Genomic DNA, 22997 nt, shown 5'->3' with positions numbered 1-22997 from the left:
CTTTGGCAGGGATGTAAAGACACTTGTAATGTGGAATTAAATTTTGTGGTAATTATGGTTATATAATAGATAACGGTAAAGGGACCCCTGACCATTTGGTCCAGTCGTGACCGACTCTGGGGTTGTGGTGCTCATATCGCTTTATTGGCCGAGGGAGCCGGCGTACAGCTTCCGGGTCATGTGGCCAGCATGACTAAGCCGCTTCTGGCGAACCAGAGCAGCACACAGAAACACCGTTTATCTTCCCACTGGAGCGATACCTATTTATCTACTTGCACTTTGACGTGCTTTTTAACTGCTAGGTTGGCAGCAGCAGGGACCGAGCAACGGGAGATCACCCTGTCTCGGGGATTCGAACCGCTGACCTTCTGATCGGCAAGTCCTAGGCTCTGTGGTTTAACCCACAGTGCCACCCGCGTCCCTCTATATGATAGATAAGGGTAAAAGATGCAGTAAATTTAATCTTAAAGATGGAACCCATGGAGGGAGAGAAGCGGTCCAAGGGTTTGAAAGAACTCTGCATCTTAATGTTGGAAATCGTTTTGTTTTATATGTATAAAATCTTTTCAAAAATTCAATATCTATCTATCTATCTATCTATCTATCTATCTATCTATATTAAAAGAGAGATGTAGTAGCCCTAGAGCACCATACCACAAGTACTGAAATATCCTGTGCAAAATGACAGATCTTCAGGAATTGGTGGAAGGCTTCATATTAGGGAGCCTAGATAACAGGACCACTGGCATATACAGCTTCTGCTCCAGCATCACCCATCCAAGTTAGACTGGCCTGTCAGAACGTTATGCTGCATGGCCCCAATGACAGATCCATGCACTTTACTTACTTCTGAAATAGATTTCACAAAGCGTATTCCATCATTGGCTCCTTTAACCTTTGCCAGACAGTCGCAGAAATAATCCCAGTAGTCTTTCCGATTGCCCAGTAAGCTGGACTTTTCTTTCTGGTCAAACTTTGGAAGAGAAAAGGGGAAAGGGTAACTTCAAACGGATGATTTGACAAAACATTGCTTGCTCTCTTTGTAAGCATTCAGAGAAAAGTGAAGTGTGTTCCCACCAATAACCGCTGGGATTTCTGAACAGACCTAAAAGCCACTGGATGAATTAACATAGGCTAACACTGCCAATATGAAACGTATGTTTATAAATACTATGGAAACAGACAGTGCAACAAAGCTGTTAGACCTAAAAATGGTTATCCCAGATTCAGCAACTAGTTTAATCAGCATACTGACCAAACTATATGTCATTCTCCTGACTTGAACATCATGGGCAAGCCAAGGAGTGTGGTGGAGTCTCCTTCTTTGGAGGTCTTTAAGCAGAGGCTTGACAACCATATGTCAGGAGTGCTCTGATGGTGTTTCCTGCTTGGCAGGGGGTTGGACTCGATGGCCCTTGTGGTCTCTTCCAACTCTATGATTCTATGATTCTATGATCATGAACTGGTTTTAGTTGAACAAGCGTAAGATGTTCATTTGTGTAACAGAATTCAATGAAAGACAACACAAATTGTGTCTGAACCAGTTTGCACAGTCCCATTCTGGAGGGTTGCGGGTTTTGTTGGTCACTGCAGAATGCAAGAGAACCCAGGGAATTATTTTTACATACTTAATCCTGTAAATTATTCTGTTTTAATGAACGAGATTTAGAATACACAGCAACATGTATTGTTATGGTTCTAAGGCAAAAGGGTGCACTTTCAAAGACAAGTTACACAATATTCCAATAATATTAATAATGTTCCTTGACCTTTTAACACATTTTAATATGTAGATTTTCCTTGGCCAGTTCCTTGGTTAACAATTCTTAATATTTATTCTGGTTATCAGCCACTTCATTTAGCTACTTTAAGGGAAAGCTCTCAGGAAATAGTCCGCTTGTAAATGCTAACACTACTTACTTGCAAAAGGTATTCTAACTTGTAGGAAAATTTGTGCAAACTGATAGAGTCATCTGTGATTGGTTCTCCTCCTTCTGTAAATTCTTTGTTCAGTTCTGTAACAGCATCTTTGGAGAAAAACACAAAGCACCATTTGTGAATTTAAACAGGAACAATGTGAATAACTGAAATGATAATCTCTTTTATGTCCATCAATATATTTTATGTTTCATACAGCGTCTTACACAGGGTCAAGAGTTCAAGCGACATAAAATGCCACAAATGGAGGAAAAAATACATTGGTCAGGGCAATACTGGTGTGAACTTGGCAAGAGTTGCAAGAGTTGCCTAATAAAGTTTCGGAGAAAGAAGTATTTAACCACAGCTCCTGGTTCAGATGACAAACAAAGCTGTAGCTAACCAAAAGCAGAAATTAACATTTCCAATCTCCTTCCAGCCATGGGACAGGAGAAGTGAGTGAGGACACAAACCCAAGTTTCATTCTGGTTCATTCCCCTTGTGATAACTTACGATGTCCAAACACAGCCACTGATTTCACCTAGATCACATTGTACCTACATTTTAAGAAGTAACTTTCCCTATGCTCTGGTTTAAGGCTATAATGCTGAACAGGGAGCATGAGAAGTTCCCATTGAAACGTTCCCTTCATCAGGTCTGAAATGGGCCACCTGAGACATCATCGGCAGGGTTATTTATTATTTCAGAGATGCATATCCTGTCTTTTGCACATGCCTCAAGGCAGTTAACAAAAATGGCAACGTTTTGGATACCACACACAGGCTGTTGAAACCTGAGCGCAGTAGCTCCCTGTGCAAATTGTCTCTACATTTAAAAAAACTAGGGTGGAAGAAATGGAGCATTTGTGGTAGCCTGGAGAAAATAGCCAATTTGAATGGCAAACAATTTCACATGATTCTATGTTTTATTCTGCTTTTATCATTTACCCCACTTCAATTGCTTTATGCTGTGTAGCTATCTATAAATCAATTCATTTAACAACAATTCTTGCCCTCTGTTTCTTGTAGCCTCTGTCCCAACACAACAACATTCCTGTCTCTCTCTTTCCCACAGAAGCACAAATTCGCATCAAGATACAACGAATGAGTCAATCACACCCAGGCAGTATTTTACCCTGCAAATCCCGAATAATCCTCTGCAGCTGACTTTCTTCACCACTTCTGGCCATTGCTGAAAGCAAAGGTGCACTACGCGAATCCTCAGCCAGCTATGCAAAGAGGGCAAAATTTGTATGGTTGGTGGGCATTTGGTTAGCAGCTATTAGTTGTCTTCACAGCATCTGCAAGGGAAGGGAAGAGAAAGATTTCGTATTTACAAATTCTGCTACAGGCAGCTATTATGGTATTTCTGATTTTTAAATCATGATTACTGCACTATACTTTATAACATTTTTGTTGGTCTAATAAAGGTAGTGCCCTCATATGGATCATCAACAATACCTTTATTTTTTCTTATCAGTGGAACAATTTTCTTCCTTCTCTGTTCATTCAGAGGAAATCTAAATTGAGCCACTGCATAGAAGTGAACGTCAAAAGAGAAGAAGAAGAAGAAGAAGAAGAAGAAGAAGAAGAAGAAGAAGAGTTTGGATTTGATATCCCGCCTTTCACTCCCCTTCAGGAGTCTCAAAGCGGCTAACATTCTCCTTTCCCTTCCTCCCCCACAACAAACACTCTGTGAGGTGAGTGGGGCTGAGAGACTTCAGAGAAGTGTGACTGGCCCAAGGTCACCCAGCAGCTGCATGTGGAGGAGCGGAGACGCGAACCCGGTTCCCCAGATTACGAGACTACCGCTCTTAACCACTACACCACACTGGCTCCAACTCATACAACTCATAGCTCATTCACTTTTAGATTCGATGGTAGTTTTCAGTGTCCCACCCCCATACTCCCTGGAATGTGCCTTCGATGTGTTCAAAGTGGTTGTATTCATAATGGAAAAATTGGGTTTTACAGGGGGCTCCCAAAGTCAGTGATCCACCAGAGGTGAGGTTCATCACCTGCGACACAATCAAAAAGGCCACAGTGGTCAGGTGACTGCTCACATGGTGAGCCGTGGTAGTAGTCAGAAGTATGATAAGTCATGCAATGTTATAGCCACATCAGGAGCTGCCAGATTAAAATTAGAACTTTGCACTTTTTGTTTAAAACTATATATCAATGCCAACAACTGTAAATATGTGTTTCAGACTTTACGGACCACCATCCCAGCAACCACTAAGTTTAATAAATAATTAAATAAAAATACTGTCAGAGGCATTGATTGTTGTTGTTAAAATTTATGTACCACCCTATACCCTCAGATTTCAGGGCGGTTCACATTGATAAGATATATGCAGTGCTCGAAACTCCCATTGTTCTAGGCACATTTTGCGACAGGGAATTTCATTAAGGCAAACAGTTTCAGAGCCCTGGGCAGAGTAAAACTGCAGAGTGGAAGGAAAGGAAGACCCTTTTCTGCCTCCCCACTTCCAGCTAAAGACTGGAGAAGAGTCCCTCTTAAGAATATTAGGGGGGTGAGCAGGGGAAGGACTAGACCACGTGAAAAATGAACATAATATTTTAGCTGCATTCATTCATTTTCAGCTTTGTATTCTTGTTATAAAAAATGTGCCTAGACAGTCTCTTGTTGCGCCCGTAACCTCGGTTTCAGGTGCCATTTAGCTCCTAGCTTTCAAATCTCAGCTTCTAACACTGGAGCTAGGTGCTGTGTAACTGACCTTAGACAAGTGGCAGATAGAAGAAACAACACCATCTGTCAGAAGCAAGATTTAAATGCATCTCTCCCCCAACTCTTACTACAGAATCACAGTTACTCTTAAGATAGTGGGGGAGATGTGGGAGCACCCCACTTTAAAAAGGAGAGCACATGGGAAGAGAGAGAAAGTGACTCACTGGGGCTGCTGCCTGGAAGTCACTCAGGACCACTGCTTCCCTCACTTACTTCAGGGCAGCAGCCCCGAGCGAGGGAAGGCCAATCTATTTATTTTGCAGCAGCCCGCATAAACGTGGTACCTGTATTCATTGATGCATAGAGACTGCCTGACACTTCCCCTATGAAGTTTCTTGGGGAGTTCTCTACTTTAGCCCCCCACTTGTAAAATGGGGTGACAATGTACGTAATTTAAAAAAAAATCTAAATCATAAGCAGGCAGTGTAAGTAGCAGATGAAAACACAGCCTAGTTCATGAACAAAATAAATCTCAAAACTCCTTTCTTTAAGGCACATGGTTCACAGCTTGCTTGCATACAGAGGGGTAACACTGCCCTCAGAGTTTCACATCACACTATTTCAACCACAATATAGTAACTAGTTGAAACGTGCTTGAAATGTAATTTTAAGATCTGCTTCTGGTACTTTATCTTGCTGTGATCACTTTCCTCAGGAAAAAGAGCTTTGTTAAATTCTCAACCACTGCGTGTTTCTTGGCTTCCTCCAAAATCACCAACAAAATGTGTTTTTATGGTATCTCTAGCTGGGGATCTGACTCATTTTTACTGAAGGGTGCACTGTTTTTTAGTTTAAGGAGAGAATAAACTCCTGACTGTTAAACCTTTGACACATTAGCAACATTTTTATTCCACCCCCTCTGCTGAGAGATTGTCTTGAACCTAAAAAAATGCACCCAACTGGGACATCTCTTCCATACCACCATTAGCCCTGCTCACTTTTGAAGCCTGGGAAATGGGATGTTTCATCTGTTACAATGGAAAGCCTGAAACCAAGAGGAGCGATAACATCTTGAACCCAGCATCAAGACCTTATATGCACTGCTCAGATAGATAGGAATAAGGTCGCTTTTGTATCTTCAGTCTGCAGCAAAATTCAGCTACATATAAAAGGCAGTTAGCTGGGGATTTCTGAATTTTTTAAAAAAGAACGCAAACTGCATAGCAAACAGGTGATACAATTCCAGAAGGGAATTATTATACCTGTATTTCAGACGTGAATCATAAGAATGGTATACTTGGAGTTATACAATAACTTCACTGTTTTGGCAGAGGCTAGCAACACCCTGTCATCTGGCAGAAACTAGGCCGGCAGGATTAGTAGGCCGCTGAATGTTTACATGTCAGCATTTTTAAAATCTAATAAGGTGGAACACATTTTTAGACTCACCAGCAGCTTCCCCCAAGTCCTTTCTAACAAATTAATTGCAAAAATCAAAGCTAACTCCCTTTGAAATGAAGAGATTTAAGTGGAAATAAACAAGTTGCTACTTTTTGGCACTTCTCCAAAAAGTAAATAATCCGATGACTAGGAGTTAAAAGTATACAGCTGCTAAGAAATAGAATGACAGCATGACAGAGTCAGTGTGATGTTATGGTTAGAGCACAGGACTTGGACCAGAACCAAATCCTCACTCAAGTTACGAAGCTAACCAGGTTGGGTTTATAGCCCCTGTCTCTCAGCCTAACACTTCTCACAGGGTTGTTGTTAAGAATAAAGGGAGGATCATATGCCCAAACTCCATGAACAAGAGGCAGAAGATAAGTGTAACAATAATCAAATACATGGGGGAAGAAAGAAGAACTTTTGTTTCTGAAGTGGCTGTCTTCACGAAATTAACGTGCAACACAACAGCTGGGAAGGAAATGAGATTGGGGTTGCTGAGACAGTGAGCGATGGGAGGCTTACAGAATCAGAAATCTTGTGGGAACAGTTGCCATTTGGACCCTGTGAAGCTTAGAATCATGGAATCGCGGAGTTGCAAGGGGATCCTGAGGGACATCTAGTCCAACCCGCCCGCCCCCGCAATGCAGGAATCTCAACTTACTTCCGAGTTAAACACGTGCACAGGATCAACATGAAACCCAGCCAGATGGGCGGGGTATAAATAATAAAATTATTACTATTATTATTATTATGAAGCCCATTTTGTTTGCTGTTGTCATTCCTCTACTGTTGATATATTACCATCCAGCCTGCCCTGAGGGGCAGTTCGGGAGAACTGGACAGTTTTACTCGCTAATTATTATTTTTTGGACATTTTGGTTATCGCCCCAGTTGTGGTTTCGGCCTGTTAGCCCACAACAGAAAGGAATGAGCAGCTGATTCTGAGTATTTTATACGCCTGGGGAGCAGGGTGGGCTGGCTGCCAGAGAATGCTTTTCGTTTGCATCTTCTCGTTTGGCCTGCCAAACAAAACAAAACAAAACAAAACAAAACAAAAAACCCAAAAAAGGCACCTCACCCTGCCCCACACTCTTTGTTTACTGTTTCCTAAGACAGATCTGAACGAGACACGAAAAACACTCATTTTTATTTTTCCACCCTCCTCAGCTGCGCCTGTTACACAACCTACTGGATGCTCTCGCACGGGAGTTATAAATAAAAGGCATCGCATCCCCGACCCACTTTGGGAGAGTTAAAACACAATCGAATTGATTTCGTCGCTCATAAGATTGTGATTATTATTATTATTTCCACACACACCCCAGGAACTCGAAGTGAAAGAAAAGGCAGGAAGGCAGATCAGCTGCTTTTAAGATTAAAAATGAAATAAAAAGAGATGGCGTGAAATTATTGGATTGTTATTTTTTCCCTTTTCACTTCAGCTTATTATCAAAGTGACATCCTTTTCTCGCTAGGGGAGAAGAGACATAACCCTTTTCCAGGAAGCGGCGGGGCTGGGAAAAGAGCAGCAGCAGCAACAAGTGGAAATAAAAAATAAAAAGTTTTTGGTTTTAAAGTTACCCTCACCACCCCACAAAATAAAAGATATACACTCCTGCGCTGCCCAGTGGGCCTGAGAGCCGCTTTCCTGACAAGACGACGGAAATACAAGGGCAGCCAAGGCCGCCTGGGCAAAGCGGGGAAAGGGGAGAGACGCACCGCGACCCTGTCGAAAGAACAAAGTACGTTACCTCGAACGTAAGGCGGCCATGACATAAGGAGACGCTCCTTGGAGTTTTCCTACAACTCCCATGATTCCCCGGAGGCCTGCAAACTCCCATGATGCCTCTCGACTGCCCTCCTGTTGTTGTTGTTGTTGTTGTTTTTAATTTAACCCTTTCACCGCATTCGCTGATGTTTATTTTTTCTAACTTTTTTAATCACAACAAAAATTACAAGCAAAACTATACAAACAGAAAGAAAGAAAGAAAGAAAGAAAGAAAGAAAGAAAGAAAGAAAAACACACAAAAAGCAGAAAAAAGCAGACATCTACAAATAAAACCATATCTTCATTCTAATCTAGTCATTACATACATATACACATATTGACTTCCTTTGTTATAAGACCTCAAAATTTTTACTCTTTCTAAATTGTTGTGTCTAGTGTAGATTGCCTCTATCTTTATACTTTTTACATCATTTTTCTTTAACCCTGCAAAGCATCATTCATTACATACCGATATGCTCACTCCAGAACAATGTTTTTTCATATACTCTTTAGCGCATTCCCATTCTTTTAATAATTTCTGGTCCGATTGTCGTCTTATGAATGCTGTGAGTCTTGCCAGATTTATATATTCTGACAACCTTTTATATATTTTTATATATACCTGACAACCAAAGGAAAGTTTTCCTTTATGCAACGACAGCTGCCAGGATGCTTATAGCAAAAAATTGGAAAGGGGGGGGGGGAATTCCATCAATAAAAGAATGGCAAATTAAATTTTGTGAATGCATTCCCTGATGTTTAATATCCCTCCGCCCTTCCCTCACAGACAAGAGTTTTTGAGACTGTATAGAAGGCAACGGAAGGATTTGTTTTTTGTAGTAGTACAGGCTTGCCAGCGCAGCCTTAAATGTTTCTATTCAGTAGCAAGTCCACTTTTGAGTACAGCAGGGCTTTGCTCCCTTTATGATGGCTTAGGACTGCTTTTGGACTACAACTCCCATCATCCCTAGCTAGTAGGAGCGGTGGTCAGGGATGATGGGAACTGTAGTCCAAAAAACCCCCAAACTGCTGGAGACCCAAGTTTGGTAAGCCCTGACTTATGGGGTTGTATTTCTGAGCTTGGGGCTTTCGGGGGCTGAGGGGTTGTGCCAAAGGCTCCACTGAAAATGTTTTTGTTTTTATTTATTTTGTAAAATTTATATGCTGCTTGATTTTTTTAAAAAAAACCGCACACACCTCAAAGGACTTTACAATATGAAATGATAAAATGGAGACAATCCAGTGTCTTACTTTAAAACACACAGAAGTTAAAATACTAAAACAGATTAAAATTACCTAGACTTTGCAAGTATCTGGTAGGCTTGGACAGCTGTGAATCCAAAATGACTCCCAGACTGCGCACATGGTCCTTTAGGGGCACAGTTACCCCATTAATTAACTAATTAATGTTAATTAACATTAACTAACTGAAATATACTCCGAGTCGAGAGTGGATTTCATGCTCTTTATTCAGCTCATAGTGGTGAGGGGGAATGGAAGTTCCCCCAGAATGTCTGCTTTATATACATTATTTACACAATGGGCCCCATGTGATTGGCTAATTCCAGGATTCTCCAGTAGGCCAATCAGGTTGCAGATTCACTTCCACCTGGAGCTGGATTGGGTGGCTCCTGTGGACCAATCAGACTGCTGCATTCTGGGTCCTATTGTTCTAGGACCAATCAGACTGCTGCATTCTGAATCCTATTGTTCTAGGACCAATCAGACTGCTGCATTCTGAATCCTATTTTTCTAGGACCAATCAGACTGTTGCATTCTGGATCCTATTCAACTCAGTACATAACACTAACATTAGTTCCATTAAGGACTAGGGCTGCATTGGGCAGCCACTCTGGGAAATGGAGAGCCTGGGGTGGGAAAAGGAGAAAGTAAATGAGTAAAAGGAGTGGGGGACGGATCATGGAAGGTCTTCAATCTCTGAAGGAGAATGACCAGAGGAAATGTTGAAAGAAAAAGAATGATAAAAGCTTAGTATTTTTAAAGATAGTGATAATAAACTGGAAATAAACAGGAGCTGGATAAGAGCGGGAAAATGGTCCATGAATGCAAAAGGAACATTGTTACATTTATATTCCACCTTTCCTTCCTTTGGTTTTATTTTCACAACAACCCTGTGAGGCAGGTTGGACTAAGACCTTCTGACTAGGCCAAGGTGAACATTGTGGCCGACTGGGGATTTGAACTTGGGTCTCCTGTTTTGACAGGCTAACGTGCACACACTGGCTTGTGTTATGCGTTGTTACGTAAAATTGTAATCTGCAGGTAAAACTTTGGGAGATGTTTGTTTTTTCTATGACTCAACAAAGAGTTTATTTCATTCATCTCTGACTGAGGAACATACATGTAGTTCAGTATAGGCCAGTAATGCATCAAGTTCCATGTCTTGATTGTTCTCTTTTAACCATGCATCTGTGATAGGAATTTTGAGGTCTTAGATATATGGAAATGTTCATAAATGTACTAACCAAGCACGTACACAGATCAGCACAGGAAGACCAACCTGGAACCATTTTGATTCCTAAACTGAGCAAATGTTTTCTCTGCAAGGTCAAAGTGGGAAACCTCCCCATTGTCTCTTTCCTCACAAATCATGTCTTAAGGGCACATTTAAGATATGAATAAGGTGTGAGCCTGTGACATGGCCCAGGAACTAAGTATTTATCATTACAAAAGACTGGCCAGGCTCCCCAGGCAATCCAATCAAGTAACCTGCCAGACAGGAGCTAAACAAATTTTCAAATTTCTGTTTTAAGACCGCCTTTTCTGTGATGTAGGTATGATGTATCTGAGGGGTGGTCTTAGGTTACACCCCTTCTGTGATGTATGTATGATGTTTCTGGGGGTGGTCTTGATCTACAAGATAGGAATTTCAAAAGTCTTTATAAGGCCTTGCGTGCCATTGTTCTGGCTTCCTCCTCTCTCCTGCGGGTGAGGGAGCACCCTGTTGCAACAGATCAATAAAGATCAAGCTTACTAGCTGCTTTGCTTCTCAATATTCTCTGGTTGGCCTCTGTTATCTTCTCCTACCAATAGGGAACCTATGTAAGGACTCTATATGGGCTCTTGGATACCCCATAAGGGAAAAAGGCAATTTTTGTTTACAACACATCAAGACAAAATAAAACCTATCTAACACTTCCTGTGACTTATTCTCACTTTGTGTTGTCCAGTTTGGTGTGTGGGCTGGCCAGTTCTTCTTTTCTTTTGACTTCTCTTTTTCTTTTCTCCCTTTCAGTCATGGCAGTTTCAGGTAAACTTGATGCTATTGTTACTGCTGTTTGGCCAGGATAAGTCCCTCCCCTCACCTCCAGAGTGTCTTACTCAAGTTAATAGGACAGCCCTGCCCTTTTCCAAGGTTACTTTCATTGCAAAGCTTTCAGTGAAGGCTGAAGAAGCTTCAGATATACATACGGCTTTTGACATTTGAGGTGTATATTTTTAGCACCCACCTTTGTTCTTTTTAAAGTCTGAATAATTTTGTTTTGCAAATTTCAGCCAACAGTCACAGATCTCTCTCGTATCATTGCTACAGTATATGCTTGGAAAGAAGTGATAAGCATTAAAATCCACTTGGGTTGTGGAAGGCTGTGGATTCTCAAGAAAAATGTTTATGAAAACTAGGAACGGAAACCATACGGTATCAAGTTGATAAGATGTACTGTGGTCCCTCACCACACATGCTGGATGTCCTTGACCATCTTAACATCTTGTGATGAGCAGTCACAGACGTTTGCTTTGCTTTTCAACTAGCAGAAGCAATCCTCAGGTCGTCTACTAGTATTTTCCTGCGTTTAAAACGTGTATCCAGAGCTTAAGGAGAAAACTTGTATAACACTCTTTTCATGTACTGCTGCTGTAGGGAATGCACTAGCAAAGCAGACCACTTTCCCCACTGGGGGTGGGCTGTTAACTTTGACAGCTGGGCAGGATCGCCCACGTATCAGTCACCTGCCATGATGGCAGATGATTGACAGATGGGTGGTCCTGCCCAGCTGTCAAAGTTGGCCTGCAAGGATACTGATCTCATACCCTCCAACATTTCTCCGGTGAAAATAGGGATGTCCCATTCCATAAAGATAATTTTACTATTTATACCACACACATCTTACTGGGTTGCCCCAGCCACTCCAGACAGCTTCCAACATGTATAAAAACATAATAAAAATTAAACATTTTTTTAAAAGCTTCCCTATACAGTATTGCCTTCAGGTAGCTTGGGGGGGCGGGCGGATAACTCCATACCCTCCAACATTTTCCCAATGAAAATAGGAACATCCTACCATACCTGCCAACATTTTTCCAATGAAAATAGGAACATCCTACCATACCCGCAAACATTTTTCCAATGAAAATAGGGACACCCTAAGGAAAAGTGGGACATTCCAGGATCAAGTCAGAAACCAGGATGGCTTCTCTAAATCAGGGACGTCGCTGGAAAATAGGGACACATGGAGACTCTGCGATCTGGCCCAGTGGACAAAAACTGTTCTCCACACCAGACCCATTTCGGTCTGGTTTTGGGATGGGATTGGTCTTGGTTGCCTTATGAATTACCTTTAGTGGAAATGTAAACAGGGAATATGGCCCTGATCCTCTTGCTCAATTTCACAATGGCTTTTGATACCATTGGTACCTTCCTGGATCAGATCTATGGACTGGGAGTTGTGGAGATTGGGCACTGCAAGACTGTTTCAACTTGGGTCTGAAGGGCAGATTTCAGAGAGTAGCATTGGGTGACTGTACCTCAGCAATTATACATTACAGTGGTACCTCGGGTTACAGACACTTCAGGTTACAGACGCTTCAGGTTACAGACTCCGCTAACCCAGAAATAATGCCTCGGATTAAGAACTTTGCTTCAGGATGAGAACATAAATTGTGCTCTGGCAGCACGGCGGCAGTGGGAGGCCCCATTAGCTAAAGTGGTACCTCAGGTTAAGAGCAGTTTCAGGTTAAGAACGGACCTCCAGAACGAATTAAGTTCTTAAGCTGAGGTACCACTGTATAGGATACTGCCATAGGATACTGTTTTGTCCAATGCAATTTAGCATCTATATGAAGGCACTGTTAGAGGTAATGAGGAGATTTAGGGGGAGATGTCATAAAGAAGCTGATGGCAGCTCTGTTTCTCAGAGCTAGTTGCTTACACCTAGCTACATCTCCTATCAAGGGTGTCTGTGCATGACATGAAGGGGCTGGAACACCAGGTATGTTCATTCCTGGAAAGAAATGACTTGGCCACTGTAACCAATGTACTGATAACCTCCAGGTTTGACTACTGTTATTCACTGTGTGTTGGGCCGCCCTTAAGGTTACCTTGGAGGCTGCAGGTGGTGCAGAACACAGTAGCGAACTGGGACATCTGGCCATGCACGCAACATCTGAGAGGAAACACCTGCAGTGGCTGAAAGTTTGCTACTGAACTAGGCTTAAGGTGTTTTTATTAACATACAGTGGTACCTCAGGTTAAGTACTTAATTCGTTCCGGAGGTCCGTACTTAACCTGAAACTATACTTAACCTGAAGCACCACTTTAGCTGATGGGGCCTCCTGCTGCTGTCGTGCCGCTGAAGCGTGATTTCTGTTCTCATCCTGAAGCAAAGTTCTTAACCTGAAGCACTATTTCTTGGACATAAAAGTTCTTAACCTGAAGCACTATTTGGGGACATAAAAATAACAAAAATTAAAAATTGTCCAGTAACACCTTGTAGACCAACTAAGCTTGTTCTGGCATAAGCTTTTGTGTGCATGCACACTTCTTCATATGCACACGAAAGCTTATACCAGAACAAACTTAGCTGGTCTATAAGGTGCTACTGGACAATTTTTTATTTTTATTTCGACTGCGTCAGACCAACACAGCTACCTACCTGAATCTATTTGGGGACATGTTGACTGGCAGTAACTGTGACCAGAGCCCATGTCCAAGCATAAAATGCTGCTCAAAAACCACATCTTTAGTTTTCAAAAACACTTTATTAGGAACAGCAAAAAAACCAAAACAATGCAATTTTTAAAATAATGCTATTTTCCCTTACTTGTTCATTGTACTTATGGAGTATGCATTTTAAACCCTTTTAATTATAGAAACTGTGAAGGTTAAAATGCCTTAAATCGGAACTGAACAGCTTTCTACAATTATCAGACATTCATAATGCAAAAGTACAGATCAAATATATATATATATATATATATATATATATATATATATATATATATATATGAAGGTTTCGTAGCCACTCTATATATGCTGTATCACTGTAGAACTAAACAAGTTTTGAGAGGTTATATTGTGGAAGGGTTTGCCACCATTTCAAGTGAACCCAAAGAGGGACATATTTCAACCACTGTGCTGCAAATTAGTAGTTGGTTTTCTTAATGGTCAAAGCCTTACCCTTATCTTAACTCTGAATTAAAACTTCAGCCTGCATTTGGAAAACAAAAAACTGCCTTATGCTGAGTTGGACATTCGGTCTTTCTCTTTAGCTCAGCTTTGTCTGCATTAACAGAAAGGACTTCTCCAGACAGTGGTCTTCTTACCAGCCCTGCCTGAAAAAGCCAGGGACTGAACATGAAACCTTTTGCATGTAAAACATTTGCTTCTACTACTGAACTATAGCACTTTTCCTTCAAATTTGTCCATGTATAACAGCACATAGACAAAACTCTGCTCTTCCTACCTAATTTCTGCATGCAAGATTTGAATTCATATCCGGGAGTTTCCATGTGTTTGTAGCTATGCTGGGTCAAATATGCAATTGCATATGGCTGTTTATTGTGGGATGGGAGCTCCTCGTGTATGCAAGTTTTTGCAGGTTCCTTGGCATCAAAATGGCAACCTGCATCTCCTCCGCACCACTATTTCACCTGGATTTAGCCTTTCTGAGAAAACCCCACAATTAGTTAAAAAATAGCAACACATGTTGCTGCAACACCCATTCAATATCTTAGCGACATATTTACAATATTAACCGCCCTCCCCCCTTGTCTGGAAACACTTTGCTACTAATATCTCAAGTTTTGATTTATCACACAACAATACCTGGATCATTTAAACATTTCAGGGATTAGAGTAATAGTTGACTATTTGAAAACAAAAAGACGGTCGATTTATCCTGTATGGAAACAGATTCTTATTTATAGTTGTGAAATTTTTAGCAGAGGTAAAGACAGAGAACAGACTGATCCCCAATATATGTTATTAGCAAAACAGAAGCAATTCCAAGCATGATATTCTCTTCCCTCCTCTGGAGAAGAAGAAGAAGAAGATGTTGCAAATTGACAGTTGTTGTTGTGGCCATTCATCTATTTGTTAGGCTGGCTGGGTCAATTAGACTCTCCCTTTTTCAGGCGGCCTTTGCTTCAGTACATTGATGCATCCTCGTAGGGGCTCATGTGAAAAGAATGAGCTCTGGGGCTGGAAGGTGGGATCCTGCTGTGGCAAGGGGAATAATGCTTGTACAGGAGTTTCAGGTGCCTTCTGAATTTCACTCCGACGAAGACGTAGAGCACCGGGTTTAGGCAGCAGTGGCCATAGGCTATTTTGCGGCTGATGTCGAAAGCAAAGAAAACTTGCCTGTACTGTTCGCAGGGTAGGACAATGTACTGCTGAAAGGACAAAACGTACACAGAACCAAGCACGTTATAAGGTGCCCAGCTCAGGAAAAAGACCAGCACTATAGCAAATATGAGCCTTACGGTCCGGTGCCTCCTTTGAGACCGCTGTCGAAGCAGGATCTTCAGCATCCTTATGTAACAAAAGGCAATGATCACGAAGGAAAATAAGAAGAAGGCAGATTGTTGGCCCAACTCCACCAGCTTCCAAATAGATTCTCCTTCGTAGTCGCAGTACTGTACGCCATTGTGAGGTATTACACGGGTAAAAATAATCTCAGGAACCACAACTAACACGCTGCACACCCAAATGGCCAAACTCAACAGTTTTCCGCACCTTTTCGTCTGAGTTCTCAGTGATGACAAGGGATCCACTACAGCCAGGTACCGGAGGACTGTCATTATGGTCAGGAAGATGACACCACCATAGTAGCTAATAGAGAAAATGGCAGTCACAGCTTTGCAGAGGAAGTCACCAAAAATCCATCCATAATAATTGTACACAATCCAGAAAGGGAGCGTGCAAGAGAAAGTCAAGTCAGTGATGCAAAGGTTCACGATGAAGAGGTTTGTTAAGGAGGTGAGGCTTTCGTATTTCATTACGACGCACAAGACAAGGCTATTTCCTAGCAGGCTGAAGAGAAAAATGAGAGAATACAGGATGCTGGTAAACATATTCGTAATTGTGGAAACAGACCCCATCTCGCACACATTAGACTCGACTGAAGGATAATTTGCTGGATCATAATCTGGGGTTGCCTCAAGCATATAGTCCATCGGTTCCATCTTCTGGGTGGGCTTGTCCACTTCTGAAGCTGTGGATAAAAACCCCTCCAAGCAAGGAACTTTCACTACGGTCAGTGGAAAACTGAAAAAGAAATCAGGACACCAGAAACAAATATACAAACTTCAAAACAGGTAGTGAAATTTAATCGGTTCTGCTATTGTACCAAGTTAGCTGTACTAAATATATTTCTTTTAAATTAGTCTGGATGGTGGTGGTGGTAAATAAAGTGTTTGTATTTATTATTGTAGTACAGTGGTACCTTGGTTCTCGAACTTAATCCATTCTGGGAGTCTGTTCGACTCCCAAAACCATTCAAAAACCAAGGCACAGCTTCTGATTGGCTGCAGGAGCTTCCTGCACTCAATCGGAAACCGTGTCGGACGCTCGGCTTCCGAAAAACGTCCACAAATCGGAACACTTACATCCGGGTTTGCGGCGTTCGGGAGTCAAGCTGTTTGAGTTCCAAGGTACCACTGTATATACTTTATGTCCTTCATAGTATTTCAAAGCAATGCTTTTAAAATTGCATTTCAGGGAAATTTGGGGCTCTTTGGGAGCTTAGCAGGGATTCCTCAATAAGAAGATGAATAATATTGGGCAAGCATACTATCCCTTGTTTTGGGTAGTCTAACATTACAGCACCATGAAAATATCAGATTCTATATGTCTGACATTAACCCAGTAGTAACTGCAAGGGTGGCTGAGTTTTTGTCAATAGTATCTCTCAGAGTGACGAATGGCACTATTTAGCGGGAAGAAATTCCAATGAAAATCCTCACTATTACATATTTACATGTTTATTTGTATATATTTTAAATTTTTTATATATGGATGTTTTACGATGGCCTATACTTGCAATGCCTAAGAAAAGTTTGGTGAAGAGGAAAAAAGAATAATATTGGGCAAGTTTTCATTTTCTCTCCTCGCTGTTATCAGTCTCAAGATATCAAGTCTGTCATTCATAAGAGACACCCACAAATTCATCACTGCTTTGTGACAGCACCCTTCAAGTTTAAAGAAACTTGGAAGTACCGTATTTTTTGCACCATAACACTCACTTTTTTCCACCTAGAAAGTAAGGGGAAATGTCTGTGCGTGTTATGGAGGAAATGCCTACGGGTGGCATGCCTACAGATTTTCCTCCTCTAAAAACTATGTGCGTGTTATGGTCGGGTGCGTGTTATAGAGCGAAAAATACGGTAAATTATGTCTTTCCCTATAAGTAAGGAGTTCCCACACAGGTTCCACCATGCTCCACTTCAGAAATCAAGGACCCCTTTTACTATTTATCGGGAGAGTGGCTGAAGTCGTCCTGTTGCAGCCTTAGGTTCCTTATCTTCTGTCCTAATTGTAGGCTGGCCATGCACCCTACTTTACAAAATAAATTCCTTTTTGAAGGGCTGCCCAGGCCAAATCCAGTCTAAAGAAATCAATAAAAAAGGGAGAGCAGAGCCCTTAAACTTGTTCATCAACCATAAAATAGGAAGCACACAGAGCAGACACACAATCTTCCCCATTATGATAAGTTTTATTATGTATTTCTTTTTGGACTGTAATAATTATTTCTAAATTTGCATCTCTTGATATAAATGAGCAGATGCAAATGTTATGCGATTCGGTGCACTACTTTATCCTCATTGGTGATGTATTTCCTCCTTTATTACAAAGGAGCCATGCCACTCAGAGATTTTTGTTGTTGTTTAGTCATTTAGTCGTGTCCGACTCTTCGTGACCCCATGGCACTCCTGTCTTCCACTGTCCATTCTTCAGCAATCAGCCTTCTTTATGGTCCAGCTCTCACTTCCATACATCACTACTGGGAAAACCATAGCTTTAACTATACGGACCTTTGTTGGCAAGGTGATGTCTCTGCTTTTTAAGATGCTGTCTAGGTTTGTCATTGCTTTTCTCCCAAGGAGCAGGCGTCTTTTAATTTTGTGGCTGCTGTCACCATCTGCAGTGATCATGGAGCCCAAGAAAGTAAAATCTCTCACTGCCTCCATTTCTTCCCCTTCTATTTGCCAGGAGGTGATGGGCCCAGTGGCCATGATCTTCGTTTGCTCTTGGTAGGCCCCTGCAAAAGCTACCGAGGTGCTGGCTCCATGTTTTGGAGATCTCTTGGGCAAGACACCCTCACAATCATAGTCTCCAGTTGCTCCTCTTGTTCCTCATTGTTGCTGCCACCTGCTTGCTGTCTTGCTAGGCAAAGAGCCAATGAGCATGCAGACAGTGACATTGACTGCTCCTTCTTCTCACCAGCATCATTGCCCGGGTCAGCAGGAAAGGTGAGTGACCAAGCAGGTTGCAATGGTGAAGAAGAGAAGCGGGTCCAAGTGGGCACTTGCCAGTGGGGCCCCTACTGTGGTGTGGGCCCTTGGCAGATGACCAACCACTCTGACCCTTGAGGCCATCCTGTGCTCCTGCAGGAGGGGGACACTGCCAACCCCTGGAGCCTCACAGCCCTCTTCATCTGTTCTCTCCAGGTGTGAAAGCAGAGATGAAGAGTGAGGAGAATGAGCTGCATCCTTCGCTCTCCCTCTGCACAGTTGTGCAGATTGGGCCCAGGGGTAGCAGGGCTGCCTGGCACCTTGCTCGCTATGCCACCATGACACCTTCAGAGCATGAAGCTAATGGGTTGGTCTCCAGTATACTTCAGAGCCATCCTCGTGTCCCTGGCTAGAGGGCGTCATTGCTGCTACTGGCTCTGCAGATGACTTAAGAGGTTGACAGGGCTCCCATACGGCTTCAAATCTGGGCTGGCTCCCCTATTTAAGCTGGTATTAGACTGCCCTGCCCTCACCAGCCCTGAGAGTAGATGTGTGAAAACTGGAGCGGCTGTGTCTCTGAGTAAGCCTGTTGGCCAGGCCCCAATGGAGATGACTATAATTAAGCAATGTGTAAATTGTAGGGGGGGGGATGGTGCTGACCACATTGGAAGCCCCGGTGAGTGGCACCTCCTGGGAGGGGGCAGAGCACAGACAAAGTAGATGTCAATTCCAGGGAGCCCTGCTAGAATGCATAAGCTTCAGCAATTGCCTGAGAATTCAGGATATTATTGCCTGGTGCTATCTCTGAGTTCCTGTTGTTTTTGTCCATGGAGTTTTCTTGGCAGGGATACTAGAGTGGCTTGCCGGTTCCTGCTCCAGGTGGATCACACTTGGTCAAAACTCTCCACTATGACCTGACCATCTTGGGTGGCCCTGCACGGCATAGCTCATAGCTTCCCTGCGTTATTCAAGCCCCTTCACCACGGCAAGGCAGTGATCCACGAAGGGGAAGTGAGAGCTGGACCATGAAGAAGGCTGATCGCCAAAGAACTGATGCTTCTGAATTATTGTGCTGGAGGAGACCTTTGAGAGTCCCATGGACTGCAAGAAGATCAAACCTATCCATTCTGAAGGAAATCAGCCCTGAGTGCTCACTGGAAGGACAGATCCTGAAGCTGAGGCTCCAATACTTTGGCCACCTCATGAGAAGAGAAGACTCCCTGGAAAAGACCCTGATGTTGGGAAAGATGGAGGGCACAAGGAGAAGGGGACGACAGAGGATGAGATGGTTGGACAGAGTTCTCGAAGCTACCAGAATGAGTTTCACCAAACTGCGGGAGGCAGTGGAAGACAAGAGTGCCTGGCATGCTCTGGTGCATGGGGTCACGAAGAGTCGGACACGACTGAATGACTAAACAACAACAAACCAAGAGCAACACTTTCCAGAGGCAATTGCTGCTGGTGATGCACATTTTTTGGCCTACCTCCAACCTTGGTCTCCATTCTCACACTCCACCAAATGAGCGGTGTCCCTGGTCCCTCTCCCCTGTGCTTGTGTGTGTGTTTTTAACTTTGCTAATCTTGCTGACATAACATGGCATTTGGCCCCAGGAAGACTATCCAAAGGCTCAAGCATTAACTGGCATGATCTATGGAGCATCAGAATCACCACCATGGTGACCAGGGGGAACAGCACTACAAAAACAGAAGGTAGGTACAAGCAGAAGTAATTTCCACATGAGTCAGTTTAGAAAGAACTGAAGAAGTTAAGAACAGAAACCAATGAAATAGATAGGGCCAAGATAGCTGATTTCAAGATGAGTCAATTTCAAAGGAATTGAAGAAGTTACAGAAAGCAAGCCACATAACCGCAGAAAATAGAAAGGAACAAGATACAGCACATACAATGCATCCACGAGATGGATAAACGTGTAGATCTAGTTGTGCATCTGATTGTTTAAAGAAATTCCTTGTCGTAATAATAATGTTATGAGTTGGGGGTGCTAGACTTGCCCTAAACTCCTGGGACCAGTGGGTGCTAGAATTTAATTAAGATCAGAGCGTCAAAACTGTGCTAGAGCTGTGTGTATTTAAGCTGTGTACAAGATGCTTCTGATAAGCGTGTGTCAAAAGCTAATTAAGCTAGGATTAGCCTCATGCTGTGATAATAATAATAGTAATTTATTATTTATACCCAACCCATCTGGCTGGGTTTCCCCAGCCACTCTGGGCAGCTCCCAACAGAATATTAAAAACACAATAAAACATCAAACATTAAAAACTTCCCTAAACTGGGCTGCCTTCATATGTCTTCTAAAAGTAGGATAGTTGTTTATTTCCTTGACATCTGATGGGAGAGCGTTCCACAGGGCGGGTGCCACTACCAAGAAAGTTCTCTGCCTGGTTCCCTGTAGCCTCACTTCTCGCAATGAGGGAACTGCCAGAAGGCCCTCAGAGCTGGACCTCAGTGTCCTGGCTGAACGATGGGGGTGGAGACGCTCCTTCAGGTATCCTGGGCCGAGGCCGTTTAGGGCTTCAAAGGTCAGCACCAACACATTGAATTGTGCTCGGAAACGTAATGGGAGCCAATGTAGGTCGTTCAGGACCAGTGTTATATGGTCTCAGCGGCCACTCCCAGTCACCAGTCTAGCTGTGAGGTGATAGCTTGGGGATAATGAGCCATTAAGGGTACAAAGGAACTCATGCAACATTTGTTTTCCATGTTGCCTCCCATATTTTTAAAGACCTGACTAGTCTTTTACAGACTTGAAGCTCAGCCGCAGGGGCAGTCTATCCAGTGTTGACTGGCAAATGGCTGTTTCGCTGCTGGTCTGTGGAGTGATTTCACAATGCCCCTATGAGGACCACCCCAAGGCAATTTACTGCCCGAGGCAAAGGAAAAGAGGGCAAATGCTTGCCCTGCATTTGCTGGTTGCTCTGTCTTGCTCCGCAGCCCTTCCACCCCCTGCACTCCCTGGCATTTGGCCCAAAGGCTGTTGTTTGGCCAACCTGTGCCCACCTGCCCATATACAACGTCAAGCATGGGGCAGGTAAAGACACAGCTGGGCATAAATTGGGTTTGCAGGCCCTGCCAATCAGCTAAGTGGCAGGAACTGCAAAGCTTCCTGGTCAGCGTTTTGGAAGCCCCAGTTATCTACTGATGGTCAAGGCATCTCTGCACAGCACTATGTAAAAGCAAGTCACCCAACATCACGCGATGTCATGTGACTGACAGGAGAGCCGCCCCACCCACCTGTCGAACCCACCTGTCACTGGACATCGGAGGGGATGGTGATCCAGTCCTCTGGTCAGATGCAGTTCCCTGCCCCTACAGCAAGGAAGTTATTTACAGTACTGCCTTTAAAAATAAATATTGCACTAAAGCACAAAACTCAAAATAAGAAAGAGATTTAAAAAAAGAAAGAACAAGCAAGTGGCAGTCTTGCTTGCTGTTGTTCCAAAAAGGAAACAAATACAGAAAAGTCACATTTCAGAAATTTCAGCAGCTGGGGGGAATTATTTCCGGAATTGACTACCTAAAGTACTGGTTTCAGTTTTGCTCTTCGTCATAAGAAGCACAAACCGCTTTATTCTCGCCCAGCAGAGAGGTTTGTGGAATGAAAATTGTAGTCCGAAGCAAACATTTACTTCTGGGTAAACATACTCGTGATGTTGAGCACGGAGCGAGAGACCGCAAGGTTTTTGGGTGACTATATTGCTCTATTACATGTCATGATGCAGAACCACAATTTTAATTCTGCATCCTGTTGATTTTATTCATTTACTTACATTATGCCCTGCTTTTTAAGGTGAGCCTCCACAAAGAGGCTTACAATATCTTAATGAATACAAAATATAATTTGTCAGAGCAAGCCAATCTTTCAGTCGGGAGCATTAGAGCAAAGTGACAGATCCAAAGACCTGCCACTCTTGAAAAGCAGGGTGCAAGATTGGGGGGGGGCAGGGTAGGGTCTGAAGAGAGGAAGAGAAATTCGATTCAGTTCATATATAAAGACAAAGTCATCTGATTTGCCCTTCCCAAAACAGAATGCAAACCAAAGCCCAGCCATCTATCAAAACTCACACTTCTTCAAATTTTGCAGCGTACTTCTCTAGTCAAGTAACGTGTAAAGGAATGCATATACTACATGCTGAAAATGGAACTAGCATTAAAATGCATTACAATAGGGAAACTGCTAAGCAGAGACAAGCATATTAGGGGAAATTGCATAGAAAGATTTGTATACTGGGGAAAATTCTGTCCCGAACACTGATGACTTTCCATGATGTGTTGTTTTTTTTAAAGCAAACTAATGTGGAAATGGGACGCGGGTGGCACTGTGGGTTAAACCACAGAGCCTAGGACTTGCTGATCAGAAGGTTGGCAGTTCAAATCCCTGCATCGGGGTGAGCTCCCGTTGCTCGGTCCCTGCTCCTGCCAACCTAGCAGTTTGAAAGCATGTCAAAGTGCAAGTAGATAAATAGGTAC

General features: G+C 42.8%; 2 protein-coding genes across 6 annotated transcripts in view; both read right to left on the bottom strand.

Annotated features, from left to right (window-relative positions):
• The window catches only part of FYCO1 (FYVE and coiled-coil domain autophagy adaptor 1), a 58435-nt gene extending 50563 nt beyond the window's left edge, over positions 1–7872 (bottom strand). For 3 of the 5 annotated variants that reach the window (XR_008332917.1, XM_053409822.1, XM_053409825.1), the window contains exons 1-4: positions 3378–3466; positions 3052–3217; positions 1921–2027; positions 848–973 (exon numbers count right to left, since the gene is read on the bottom strand). Coding sequence is in view for 4 of the 5 variants with exons in the window: in XM_053409822.1 (XP_053265797.1) it covers positions 848–973; positions 1921–2027; positions 3052–3106 (288 nt within the window). In the remaining variant the exon portion in view is untranslated. Of the gene's footprint in view, positions 1–847; positions 974–1920; positions 2028–3051; positions 3218–3377; positions 3467–5603; positions 5629–7802 lie in introns of those variants that run through there. The other 2 variants (XM_053409823.1, XM_053409824.1) reach the window with 2 other exon arrangements.
• A 6576-nt stretch (positions 7873–14448) lies between these two features.
• Positions 14449–16306, bottom strand: XCR1 (X-C motif chemokine receptor 1). Its single transcript, XM_053409837.1, has one exon. It carries the CDS (start codon positions 16238–16240, stop codon positions 15203–15205), a length of 1038 nt encoding a protein of 345 aa, XP_053265812.1. The 5' UTR covers positions 16241–16306; the 3' UTR covers positions 14449–15202.
• Positions 16307–22997: the final 6691 nt, after the last annotated feature.

The sequence above is a fragment of the Podarcis raffonei genome, chromosome 12 (genome assembly GCF_027172205.1).
Source record: "Podarcis raffonei isolate rPodRaf1 chromosome 12, rPodRaf1.pri, whole genome shotgun sequence".
NCBI classification, from domain to species: Eukaryota; Metazoa; Chordata; class Lepidosauria; order Squamata; family Lacertidae; genus Podarcis; species Podarcis raffonei.
The sequence above is the reverse complement of the archived record's forward strand: the minus strand, read 5'-3'. Positions and strand labels throughout refer to the sequence as shown.